Raw genomic sequence first — 13,330 nt, forward strand, 5'->3', positions numbered from 1 at the left:
ATTCCTCATTCTCAGTAACTATATAGCTTAACTCCTCCCTGGGTTCTGGGGTGTCATCCAGCTTTGGCTTTGTGCCTACCCCATAACCTGCCTTTTTCAGAGCCATGCATCTGTACACAGATATCTCATTAACCTTACTGTAGGAACAGTCTTTGATGATGCCCCAGTACTGCAGATATGTTAGTTACTGAGATCTTTCTTGCACTGAGTTCACTGCTGGCATACCTGGCAACCTGACTCAAGCAAAGGCTTGGTAAACTCCTTAGTTCAGGGTTCAGCTCTACAGCTGTGCAGTTTACCAGATGGCACTGACTTCTCTTTTTACACTGTAAGTAGTAGCATTAGCAGGTCAGACAAGTCATGAGAGCATAAATGGATGTCAAAGCTCATTTTCCACCACAGCTTCAACTACTGAGCCAAAATTGGAACACATGCAAGTTTTAAACTTTGACCTGATTCTGTAAATGAGAAACGTCTCTTGGCTCCCAGAGCAGCCCTCATAATAGGAGATGAGAGGTAAAAACAAAAGCCTTACTTATCATCCTTTTCATAGATGTTGAGCCCCAAGGCATCAACTCCCAGCCAAAGGTCAGTTCCTTTCTTATTCTTGATTTCAAAATAGTTGATTCCATACATCTCCAGGTCCTGAGCAATCTTCAGGTATTCCAGCATGGCATTCTCCCTGGTTGAAACATGAAGGACAGCAACATTTCAGCTTCTCATTTGTCTGGCTATTTCAGAAGGCACAAAGTCCCCAAAAGAAACATGTAACTATTCCTAAACCCACATAAACACAGGAGTTAGAGTTGAATATTCATCACTGGGAATTCACTTCAGAAATCATGATATTACACCTATGAACACACACATACATACCCAGAGCACTCCCATTCACCAAGCCCTAGTATTTCCAGACACAAAATTAGCAACACTCATCTCTCTCAGCATTCATCCTTCTCTCAATGTGTAGTCAGTAGGAAAGGTGCAGTATCTGAACTTCTCCCATCTGGCAGTGCAAATGCTTCAACGAGCACAAGGGTTAGAGATACACCTTTATATTTTAACCCAAAGTCATCACTGATACTTTGTACCCAAGTCTGAGATCTTCAAGAAACCATCCAAGACACTGTGCAAATATCCTAGAGAGTTTTACCATATCATTTAATGCTGAACTGGAAAACATACACCAGGAGTTCCCCCACAATAGGGGTCAGTTTCAAAAGTCTGTGCTGTAGAACTGCAAGCTTAAGATAATCAATCAACCAGCAAAGTGAAGAGCCTAAAGACCAATACAAAATGCTTACTTGAGCATGCCACTGTGTTCAGCATGCCACACTTGGATCCGTTCCTCCCACTGCTCTCTGGAGAGTTTATGCTGGTCCATCACCCTACACAAAGAAAAAAGTATTAGCAACAATAGCCTTTATCAAAGAATCACCAAGGTTAGGGGCTGGAAGTGACCTCAAAAGATCATCCAGTCCAAACCCCCTGCCAGAGCAGGATCACCTGTACCAGATCACACAGGAATGCACCCAGGTGGATCTCGAGTTTCTCCAGAGGGGCAGACTCCACAGTGCCCCTGGGCAGCCCCTTCCAGTGTTCTGTCACTCTTCACAGTGAAAACAGTTTTCCTCATGTTTCCATGGAACTTCCTATGCCTCAGCTTCCACCCATTGCCCCTTGTCCTATCATCAGGCATCATCAAATAGAGCCTGGCTCCACCCTGCCCTGCTGGCACTCACCCTTCACATATTTATAAACATTGATGAGGTCACCACTCTCTCTCCTGTTCTCTAAGCTAAAGAGCCCCAGCTCCTTCAGTCTCTCCTTGTAAGGAAGATGTTCCACTCCATTTTTGTGGCTCTGTTGGACTCCTTCAAGCAGTTCCCTGTCCCTCTTGAATGGAGAAGCCCATAACTGGACAAAGTATTCCAGATGCAGCCTCACCAGGGCAGAGTGGAGGGGCAGGAGGACCTCTCTGCCTACTAACGACAGCCCTTTTAACACACCCCAGAATGGCAATGGCCTTCTTGGCCACAAGAGGACATTGGTGGCTCATGGTCAACCTTCCATCCACTAGGATCCTTTTCTGCTCCACTGCTCTCCCGCAGGTCAGTCCCCAGCTCATACCTGGGGTTATTCTCTCCTAGGTGCAAGACTCTACACTTGCCTTTGTTGAACTTCATTACATTTCTCCCTGCCCAATCCTCCAGGCCTGTCTGCAATATCCATTGATGGTGATCTTCACTATGGTATTACTGAAAAATTAGTCCCAGCCATGAAGTCTTACTGGAACCAAGAGGATTATCTTACTCAGCCCAAGGACGTCCTCTGTGGGAATGGACTATGTAGTCTCAAATCATCATTTCCATACAAAGTTTTTAGGACTTTACATTAGGATTAAGGACACAGAACTCAACCTCCTCCAGGGCTGACACATTCTTGACTGAATGCCCCTCTTCTCTTTTTAAAGAGAAGACACTCACATTGCTAGTTACCAGCACAGCAGCAAACTTCTAGGCAAGAAAAGCTGAATTCATAAGCATACTTTCAACCCCAGGAGAGAGCACAAAAACATACCTTAGCATGACAGACAGAAATAAAAAGAGGAAACAATTCAAATGCAAACAATTCAATAAAGTATTTAAATCATGCTCTCAGTGAAACCCTCTCCATTTAACTAGAATGCAAATTCTTGAGTTCTAAGACAAGAAAAACAAAACAAACTAAAGCAGAAAATAGAGGAGACTGCATCAACTAATGCCTTCACCTCTGGGGGATCAGACGCTCTGAATTGAGGTATCCAGGCTTGTGCACATCCTTGTTGTAGTCTCCAAATTTGGCTTGCACAGCATAGGAGCCAAGAAGCACTGCTGTTTCAGGAGGACAGTAGATCTCATCGCTGAGGATTCCTTCCTTCACCTGCAGGAAGAAAAGCTTCTGCGTAATGTCCTGGATCAGCTCTTCAGACACATCCTCTGGGAAGAACTTGGCACGGAATTTGAACTGGAGGGGATTCTCCTTTCTGATTTCTTGAGCAGAAACCTGAAGAAGAGGTAATGTCACAAGTAAGCAGGGCTGCAAACAATAAACTGCCTTTATACAAAAGAAGGGGATTTGGGGCGTTTGCCTTAAGAGGCAAATGACTGGCAACTCGTTATTGGAATTCCTTCATTCTGCCTGCTTACTAGGATGTGAAGACAGGGGAGACACATGCTTTTCAACTGAGCCAGAAAAAAATCTGTTTGCACAGCAAACCTTGGTCACTGGAGAATGATTTACCATGCTGTATCAGAGAGCAAACTCATCTAGCATTGTATGCATTTGACAGAGAACAGCTCCCTGACATTAAGGAGGTATATCACTGACTGCCCCGTCAAGAAAAACAGTTCATACCCTCAGAAGAACTACAAGTCCACAAACAAGAGCACACCAGAGGCATCAGGATGATTAGTGCAACAACTGATTCTGCACAAGCAGACTAACACCATCACTAGCCAAGATGTTACTCCAGTCACAGCAAGAATAGCTGCTTCTGCCCAGTGAAGTATCATATTGAGCTGCTGCTGTACTCTGACTAAGGCTATAAAGCCACACCTCGCTCAAACAGTTCCCATGGAGGTCACAAAACTTGCAGCCAATAACACATCAGGAATGATAAAAACTTCAACCTTTGTTCAACAACTAGCCCAAAGCCTGTTACCTTTTTATCAAGCTTCAGCCAAGTCTGGAATCCTTTGTTGTCCACATACTGAAGACCAAAGTACCACACTTCTCGCAAACCTATGGTTTTAACCACCTGCAACAGAAAGGTCAAAAAGGAAAGAAGTTATTGTGGGTAACAGTACACTTGAGGTCCAGGTACCTTCTTAAGTCCTACATTCACCTGCAGGTACAGGCAACAGCCTAAACTGGTGTCTCCCAATTTCACTTTATAGACAAAGATGCACCACTGACACAGCAGATGACATCAGTGGCATAGGCTAAGCTCCTTGTCCCATCCTGCTCCTAGAAGATGATAGGAAGGAAACACAGAGACACAAGCAGGGCAAGTGATAGGTCACTAGTTGTAGACTGGTGGGGTTTCTGCTTTTTTTTCCTCTCTACTGTCCCTTCTTAAAATGGTATTTGCTGAGGCAGACTAGTTACTTCTCTCACAAAAGCTTACAGTGAGTGGTGTCAGTACTAATCACAAGTGGCTAGCAGTACTAATAGCTCAAGTGATCTCATCTGCCAGTCACTGAAGCAACTGAGGTATGCTTCAGAGAGCTGCTGCAGTAAGCTCCCTGGGCAGTTTTGAGAACAAACACAAACTGCAAGTATTCCTAGTCAGGGCTACTCTCTTTTTAATCTCACACAAAGGCTGCTTTTGAAGGACAAAATATACTGATGGCCCAACATCAGGACAAATTTGATTTGATACACTGTCAATATGAACCAGACATAGATTCAGAAACACCATCCACTGGCTGGATGGCACACTTACTAGTGAGAAGAGACATGTTTGGCACATCCCTTTTCCTCTGTGGAGGAGATGGGCTAACAAGCTCACAACCTCCTCTTGCTCTTTATTGCTCGTTCTTTTAGCCCAGTAGTTTGCTGCAACTCATCTGCTTGTAAAGCTGAGCTCTAGACAGAGCCAAAAGTGGTAAAGATCCATAACAAATGTATCTGGAAAACCTGATGTTACTTGCAAAGTAGCTCCTCAAAAAGTGATGTACCTATCACCATGGGGAGCTGAGCTGAGTGGAAGAAAAGAGCTTTGTAAAGCTGGTTTAAGTTAGGAAAGCATGACAGGCCTGAGAGGGTGTTGCTACCTAAGCTTCAACATGTGTCATCCTCCTCATTTATAGCATTCCTGGAAACATTCTGGATAGACACCAGGCTTGAGACATGATTTTAGGATACTTAATTATTTTTTTTGCTGCAGTTTTCTTTAATTATTTTTTCTTTCTGGTGAGCTAGAAGCCAGCAGTCTGTACCTGGAAGCCAGAGCTTCCTGGGGTGGCAAGGGAGACTGGAAAACATGCACCATTCTAATTAGCCCTCTGAGAATTATTACTGTTTGTGTGGCATTGTTGAATAACAGGCAAAATATACAATTTAGTGATATAAACACATCAAGCAAATTGCATAGTAGTATGAGAAATGTCAGTAAGCAAAGACAATGTTTTAAGGATAAAGAAGTCAGTGCCTACTAGTTGCAGAAAGGGGACAGCTAGACACTGGGGTGCATTCAGGAGGCTATGATTTAGATGTTCTGCTTCAACAGTTGGAAGCAACTAGTTAGAGCTAACTGCAAAAAAAACACCCAAATCCCACTTCTTTTGAAATCTTTGAGCTTTTACTTGAGCAAAATTCCTTTTCAGTCCACCCCCATGGTGGCTTGTTTTGCTGCAGCACAAACAAGCTTTCTGACAGCTAGACATATTTTTAGACAGGTCAGAAGTGAGCTCTCCTCAGCCTGGCAGCAAAGCCTGGGTATGTGGAACGTGGCACTTCCTGTTGCAGCAAAAAATGTTGCAACTTTGCTAAAATAAAGAGTTGCATAAATGAAGCCCTTATCAGGTCACTATCTCTGAGTGTCTCTTAGAACAGAACAAGTCCACTTCTCTATAAATGGAGTTAGAAAGCTTGCAGCAGTTATGACCCCTCAAGTTCTTCTCCAAATCTAAAGGCAAGGAAGGAGAAAGTGTTAAGCTAAACGTCACAATTTATCCACTTGAGTTCCAATACAAACAACAAAGACATTCATGTTTTAGCTTGTATTCTGGGAAATGGTTTGTTAGCCTCCTCCACAGCAAACTACGAACGGAGACATCGCACTCAAGAGGGGGGAACCCTCATCTCCTTCCTCAAATGCATGTAGCAGCAAATCTTAAGTCTGCTCATTCCATTCAGAAATGTGTTCACTCACAGAAGCTGCCAGTGACACTCTCTTCCACTGAATTTCTTTGCCTTGTGACCAGGATGGCACTTGACTAGCTGGGGAGGTACTCCTGCCCATTATTTTGGTTCTCAGGATCCCTCAGACCACTGTGGCACAAACTGCACAGGTCTCGCTTGTGTGGAGCTGAACTCAGTATTCACAGGTTTGCACTGCTTTCCCCTTTCTGTAGAAGGGAGCTAGCATAGAATCAACCAGGTTGGAAGAGACCTCCAGGATCATCCAGTCCAACCTGGCACCCAGCCCTATCCAGTCATCTAGACCATGGCACTAAGTGCCTCAGCCAGGCTTTTCTTGAACACCTCCAGGGATGGTGACTGCACCACCTCCCTGGGCAGCCCATTCCAATGCCAATCACTCTCTCTGCCAACAACTTCTTCCTAACATCCAGTGTATTCTTCCCTCGGCACAACTTGAGACTGTGTCCCCTTGTTCTATTGCTGATTGCCTGGGAAAAGAGACCAACCCCCACCTGGCTACAGCCTCTCTTCAGGTAGTTGTAGGCAGCAACGAGGTCCCCCCTGAGCCTCCTCTTCTCCAGGCTAAACAACCCCAGCTCCCTCAGCCTCTCCTCATACATATCTGCTAGCAAAGCACAAGGGCACTGCCAGAGTAGCTTTGCTAGCTGACAGCCAGCAAAGAAAACATCATGTGTTTTGTTACAAATACCTTGCTTCCTCAACACCCTTTTAGACCCACAGTGGTTCTGTAGTTCAAGTCTAGCCACTCCCCATACCTGTGAAAACCTGCTGCCTCCATAAGCTTTATCTGAGTGTAAACTCCATCTGAGATAAGGGCTTAGTAAAAGGCTTGCATAGCAGAAGAGAAGAGAGGATGCCAGAATAGTTACAGATGAATAGCCTTTGCCTTCTCTGGTTTTGTGCTGCACACTTCTACCATAGTCTTCTCTTGATATGCAGAAGTGCAGCCCAGAAGGTATGGACTACAGAGAAGAATTTCCAGTCAGAGGTTTTAAATCCAAGCCATGGGATGTGACCAAATCTTCATGAGGTGACAGTCCAACAAGTGCTGCAATAAGCAGTCTTCAGAAATCCAGGACTACCTAGATGGGGAAGTACAAGTATCCTGGATCTGAAGCATCCTGCCTTTTCCCACGTTCTCAGGGCTCTGTGTTTCTCTGTTGTGGCTTTTAAAGATAGCTGACAGAAATGAAGCTCTCAAATGAAATTAGGGAAAGCATACAGAACTATATTTAGAGAGAAATACAGAGATAGACATTACAAAGCAATGACCACATCCCTGGCAAACCCCCTTGAATTTTCCCCCAACCCAAAAAAACCTAAATCTATAATCTCCAGTGCTCCAATCCTCCCCCCCCCACCAATGCCTCTGCCATCCAAGAGGCCTAAACAAGCCTCTGGAGGCCCCAGAACACACCTACTGCTTACATGTTCTTCCCAATAAAGCAGCTCCTGCCAGACACAGGGCAGGAGGCGGAGGAAAGGAGAATGAGCTGGTCTTGTTGGGAGTTTATAAAGAGATAGCACAATTATGGGATTGAATAACAATCTTCTAGTCCCCAGAAGATTTTTTTAACCCTATAGTCTCAACCTGGGACATTCTCAGTTAGGGGTCAGAAAGAAATGACCTTGGCTCTTAACAGATGTAAACATCAGTGAACATATGTGGGAGAAAAAGTTCTTATTGAATCCTTGTAAAAAGGAACATAGGAGTACTTACACTGCCTGATTTTAGGCATTGCTTTTAAAAACCTGGCTTTAGTTATCTGGATTCTTGTGCACTCAGAGCTGCAACTTCAGTTCTCTGCTTTAGGTTAACGTGAAGGGCTGGAGGAGGAAGTTATCCTACACAGGGGTGATCAGCAGTGAATGGAAGGTCAAACACGAACTGCTGGTTCCATAAAAATACAGGTTTCATATACACTTCACTAAATTATCTGTCAATGAATACTTGATGTTTATCCCATAGCAGCAATAAATCAAAAGGAATTTAAGTTCAACTGAACACTAAGCACAACTTGTGGTGATCTGTTTTACAAAGTTCTGCAGTGATTATCATTTGGCTTCCTCCTTTCACTCTTCCCAAACACCCACTCAGAGTGGTTTTGTTGTTTGTTGGGAGTTTGGGTTTTTATGGGGTGTTTTTTTTTGTTGAAGGACTTCTCTCTGCACAGTTGCAGGCCAAGCAAGTTCCAGCTAACTCACTGAAATGATAAATGGTACCAACAGAGAGTTAGAAGAAATGTACACTGTTTAACCAGCTCAGCCTACCTGACGTAAAGCTCAACCACCCTTTGCTATCGAGGCTAGCAGAGGACAAGGGAAGAAGTGCAAAGGAATTGCAGGAAGACTCTGTAAACATCTTAAAAATGTTTAACTGAAGATCCATTCTTGGGTTTTTGTGTTTGTTTCTTTTTAAACTCCAGAACAGTAAAGTTAAACTAAGCCTTGCTTTGGTTTTATAAGAGGAAGCTACTTAAGAAAATAACAGTTTTGCAGAGTGCTCTTTGTTTATTTTAGTTGTCTTTACCTGACCTTTGTAGATTCATCTCCAAACAGACCTGTATGTTGTTAATGCAGTAGCAGGGGGGAGAGTCCTGGCTGCTCATACTTTCCACTTCCCTAGAACCCCCAGAGGAAAGCTGGACAAGCCTCTGATCCATCCTGCTGTGTAAGGGCCTCTTATAAGTCATGCTGCTATAGTTGCTGCATAGAGATCACACTTTTTTCTGCTCTCTAGTAGCTTGGTAAACTCAAACACTTGTATCAAGTGGCTACTTCCAACCCAGCTTCTGCATGAATCTAGCTGTGCCTACACTTTGCCAGTCATCCAAAGACTTGATTTTAACCTTCCTGAGCTAAGCCATACTTCAAAGCAACAGGATCATTTTAATGTGCTACCCTACCTATGCTGTCTAGATATTTTAGATTCCTTACGACACTTCATCACTCACTGCTAGGAAGACAGGTTTCACTGGAGCATAACATACCTGTTAGGATTTCTGTGGTGTGTCACCCCCCCCACCCCCTTTTTTTTTTTTCTTTTATTGTGATGGAATTCAGAGATCTTAGAACAGATCAGGGATTTTAGATTAAGAGGTTAACAGGAAAAAAAAGAAAGGTAGGTTTGGAACCCAGTCTTAAGAAACCACTATAATCTGAAAGGTACTCCAAGCTTAAACAAGAGTCCCTAATAATCTTTTACTGACCTGGTCAAACAGCTGCTTGCCTGTAGTATTTGGCTGGATGGCAAACTCCAGCTCTGCATCCATAGTAACGACTCGAACATTGATCTAAGGAGAAAAACAAAATGCATTGTTTAAGCTGCACTGAAAGCAGTTTCCCAGAGTTAGCACAGTACTCTGTGTACAATACAGTCTCCACGCTTTGATGCACTACCATAACCTCTACAGCATACACACTGAAACCCCAATTAGATTTGTGTTATCACACTGGCAAATTAACTGGGGCACTGAGGCTGCTGTCTTATCCAGCTTGCACTGCAGGTTTCCTACTCCACACAGGTGTGCTAGTTTGAAGCAGGCTAGAATGTTTTGGTGAGAAAAAACTAGATCATAGGCTGTGAAAGGAAAACAATGGTGATGTGTCCTTCCCTCAGAGTCTTGCTGAACAAGAAAGCAAAGCATTAGATAACACTCTCACCATTTTTTCCTCTTCACTCTCGGGCTGGGCTTTGACCGAGCTGCATCTCCCTAACCTCACCTGCCACTCACCTTTGCTTCTTAACCTCTTGGCTGAACCTCTGTTCTTCCTTAGGACTGGGGTAAGGTTGAGAGGGGCAGGGGGAAGGTGCAGGGGTGGTTGAGAGCCCCTCCTGGGGACTCAGGTTTCTGGGAGGGCTGTTGTGTTTCTGTATTACTTTTACCTTGTCTATTTCTGTCTACAACTGTATATACTGTAAATATCTGCTTGTATATTGTGCTAGCTGTAAATAAATAGCTTCATTTATATTCCCAGAGCAGGCTGAGACTAGTCTGGGTACCTTCTAAAGTGGGGGGGGGCAGGGAACACCCAAACCATCACAACAGGATTGGACTGAACTTGTGGTTAAATGAGAGGACACTTTAGAGTTGGCCATTTGCAGGCCAAACCCCGCTTGGAGTCAGAGTTCTGAGTGCACAGCATGGCTGCCTGCAGGCCATCCCTTGGATTACAAAAGGCCCTAATGACTAAATTAAATTTAAGACTTATAATTTAACTTCCATTTATATTAGAGCTGGAATTAATCTAAGGTTTTAAAGGCAAAAGGCTGCAGATTATTCTTATGAAGTAATCAGCATTAGCCTGATAAACACTCATTCTTTCCCTCATAAAAATCTATTCAGCACATGGAAACAGCAGTTATGAGTACTGAAAGATACTACAGAGCAAGAGTTCACTATGCAATTGGTGTTAGTGAAGAAGCAAGCAGGTTTACTGCAGTGGCAGCAGACTGCAAGACACAGGTTACTGCTGTATGCACCAGGCAAGAGTGTTTAGTGACTGCAAGAAGGCTATTAGCAGTTAACCGAGAAGCAAAAGCAGCAACTCAGCTTGCAGGGAATAGTGTAAGGACCAGCAAAATGGCAAATCAGTAAAGGATTATAGTATTATGCCTCAATAAACCCAACCTCAAAATAAATTAAACCACCTCAAACTTCGATGGTTACATAGCACAGCTCTGCTAACAAGTCAGATGTGTAGCTTGGGATTTAAAGGAATGAAGAAAGTGGCGACGTAAATGCAAGGCCTGGATGAGGCATTTAGTGCCATGGTCTAGTTGACTGGATAGGGTTGCACTGGATGATCTTAGAGGTCTCTTCCAACCTGGTTGATTCTACGATTCTATGAACAGGTATGTTAGAGGTAGGTAAGGTTTCATAACACTTTCCCAACCTTTTATAAGTGTCCCCTTACTAAAGCCAGAGTTAGACCAGGAGAGCCTTCTGCTACAGCTGTGGCACTGAGGCCCAGCACAGAGGCACACAAATGAAGAAACAAGGAGCAGAAGAGAAACAGAATCACTCATTACAAAGCCTTGACACTGCAGCAGTTTCCAGCTACTTCATTATGTATATTTACCCTAGAGTTTAAATATCAGGTTAAAAAGAAAAAAAATCTTACAGTTCACACAGATCTGTTAATAAATTGCCCCATTCAATTTTAGCCAAATATATTAAAGACATGAAGGCATCAAATGTCTTTTAGCCTTCATAGTTGTTTCTCTCTCCTGCTCTATCCCCTTTCTTATAAAAGGTAACTGAAAGCAACTTCCAAATCATGGACCCCAGAGCCAAACCAGAGAAGATGAGTGCTCTATCACTTTGAAGTGTCCTTTAAAACAGGATTAAAAAAAATCCTCTAAAAGTAACAAGAAAGAAAGGTTTTCTAAGAGCTTCTCTTCCCAACAGTAGCATTTGACATCCACAGAGGGGCATGGCTTCATTCCTCTGCCTTTAGAGCAGAAGGTTTCCCAAAGTGTCTCCAGCGTAGGGAGAGCAAGTTCAGATACCAAACTCTCAGGAACAGCAAGGCTGCAATTTGAAGATGTGCCCTTAGAAACCTCTGCTGCTTAATCCTTCTCAACAATAATCCCTAATCATATTCTAATCTCTTTCTACTCCCTTCAAGAAACATATGCTCAGGATCCGTAGCTTTGTATCATGCAACTAATTTGTACTTCAGGCCAAAACACTGCAGCGAGTGTAAAATAAGTATCACTTGACAAGTTAAAGAGCTTGAAAGAATGTGCTTCCCACTGCTCACCAGAAAACCTGCATGACATTGGCCAGGCATGGAATTCCAGATGGCACCAGTCTGTCTTTTACTCTATCCCCTTAACAGTTACTTGCTAGTATAAAAAGGTAAACTCCTTAGTCTAGGGAAACGCTCTGTATTACTCCTACGCTAAAAAACTCTCCTGGATACAAGCCCCTTGCCTGTGAGTGAGACATTTAATGCTGAAGTCATCTGCCTGCAACATCTTTTAGGAATGATTTCAGTATTAAGATCAAAAAACAAAGTAATGTGGTTTCCACTTCAAATATTTAAAAAGTCATAAGCATGTAGGAATAACTACTTGGTTAAACAGAGAGCTTTCAAAACTGTTGGGGAGTATGGTAAATGTTCATTTCTGGGTTCTGAAAGCCATGACCAACCAGCAGGGTAAAAGAATTCTCTGGTGTGCCTTCAGACAAGCTGCTAGCCACATGAGAGGCAGAGAAGAGACAGGGTCTCAAGCAGTTGTCACTTAATGAGTTAATGACTGCCTGGGAAAATCCTTCGAGTCTCCTTCCTGACACATTAAGTCCTCTTGCTTCTCATCTCCAAACCTTAGCACACCTCTTGCTTCTCATCTCCAAACCTTAGCACAGAACATATGGACTTCAACAGCGCTTCTAAACGGATGTCCTACAACCGCTCAACACAAGTTTTTGGCCACGGAGAAGCTGAAGCAGGCAAACACAGCTTGTAGATCACTTGCAACTGTGGTTTAGACAGCCTGAAGAAGTCCTGCTGGCTGGGAGACGATCGGGTTGGCACTCAGCTCCGACCACACGAAACGCCCAGTGGTGCCAAGTCGATTAAATCAAAACACCAAGTGTCAGCCAATTCAAGAGCTTGCTGGAGAGGAAAACAGGCAACAACTCAAGACTAATTTCTATCACCCACAAGGGCAGTTTGCACAGCTAGAACAAGTTTTGCAAGTGAAGTCCTAGCAGTATTCCAGGGCAAAATTGAAAGCATAGGCAAAAAGAAAGCAGTTTTGAATTGTTCCAGAGCACAGGCGTGTGGAAGGGTACGTCTGGAAGGGGAAGAGCAGCACATGGCTGCTATACCTGACAGAAGGTGTTTTAAAGACATACACTATGCTACAAATCCCAAGCAGTAAGACCTAACGTCTTTCTCAACAGGCCAGTGCCATGAAGCTTTGTGTACTTGCTCGTGTAATGACAAACAGAGCCCTAGAACAGCTGCTTGTGTGCATGAAAACACTACAGAACACAAGATTTCTCCTCTTCCCTGTCTTAGGATGCATACAATTGGTAACAAATGTGACCCAGAGGGGAGAAATCCTTGTTGAAAAGGCAATTCCACTTGTATTAAAAAGAAAAAAAATGCTCCATGAAATTTAAGAGACAACAGCTGAAGACCTTCCTACACTGAGTCACTGAACACTACTTCCATGGCTTCAAGATTGTCCAAGGTGGATTGTAACATGCTATCCTACATTTCCTAATGGGGCAAGAGAGTGGAACTCAGAAGATGGAGCTGGGGAGAACTTCAGAACACAGGTTAAATAATCATAACGCTATGGAAAGCTCTTGTAGTAGAGGTTACAGTGGTTTAAGTGCTTTAGCAATATCCTCGAGTCATGAGTTTGTTCTTCTGATTTATGTTT

General features: G+C 43.5%; 1 protein-coding gene across 1 annotated transcript in view; it reads right to left on the reverse strand.

Annotated features, from left to right (window-relative positions):
* The window catches only part of EZR (ezrin), a 38,355-nt gene that overhangs the window by 11,781 nt on the left and 13,244 nt on the right, over positions 1-13,330 (reverse strand). Inside the window, exons 3-7 of the mRNA XM_064169102.1 lie at positions 9,138-9,221; positions 3,704-3,799; positions 2,771-3,045; positions 1,305-1,388; positions 536-682 (exon numbers count right to left, since the gene is read on the reverse strand). Of these exons, the coding sequence (XP_064025172.1) occupies positions 536-682; positions 1,305-1,388; positions 2,771-3,045; positions 3,704-3,799; positions 9,138-9,221 (686 nt within the window). The remainder of the gene's footprint in view (positions 1-535; positions 683-1,304; positions 1,389-2,770; positions 3,046-3,703; positions 3,800-9,137; positions 9,222-13,330) is intronic.

Source organism: Pogoniulus pusillus, chromosome 31 (genome assembly GCF_015220805.1).
Source record: "Pogoniulus pusillus isolate bPogPus1 chromosome 31, bPogPus1.pri, whole genome shotgun sequence".
NCBI lineage: Eukaryota > Metazoa > Chordata > Aves > Piciformes > Lybiidae > Pogoniulus > Pogoniulus pusillus.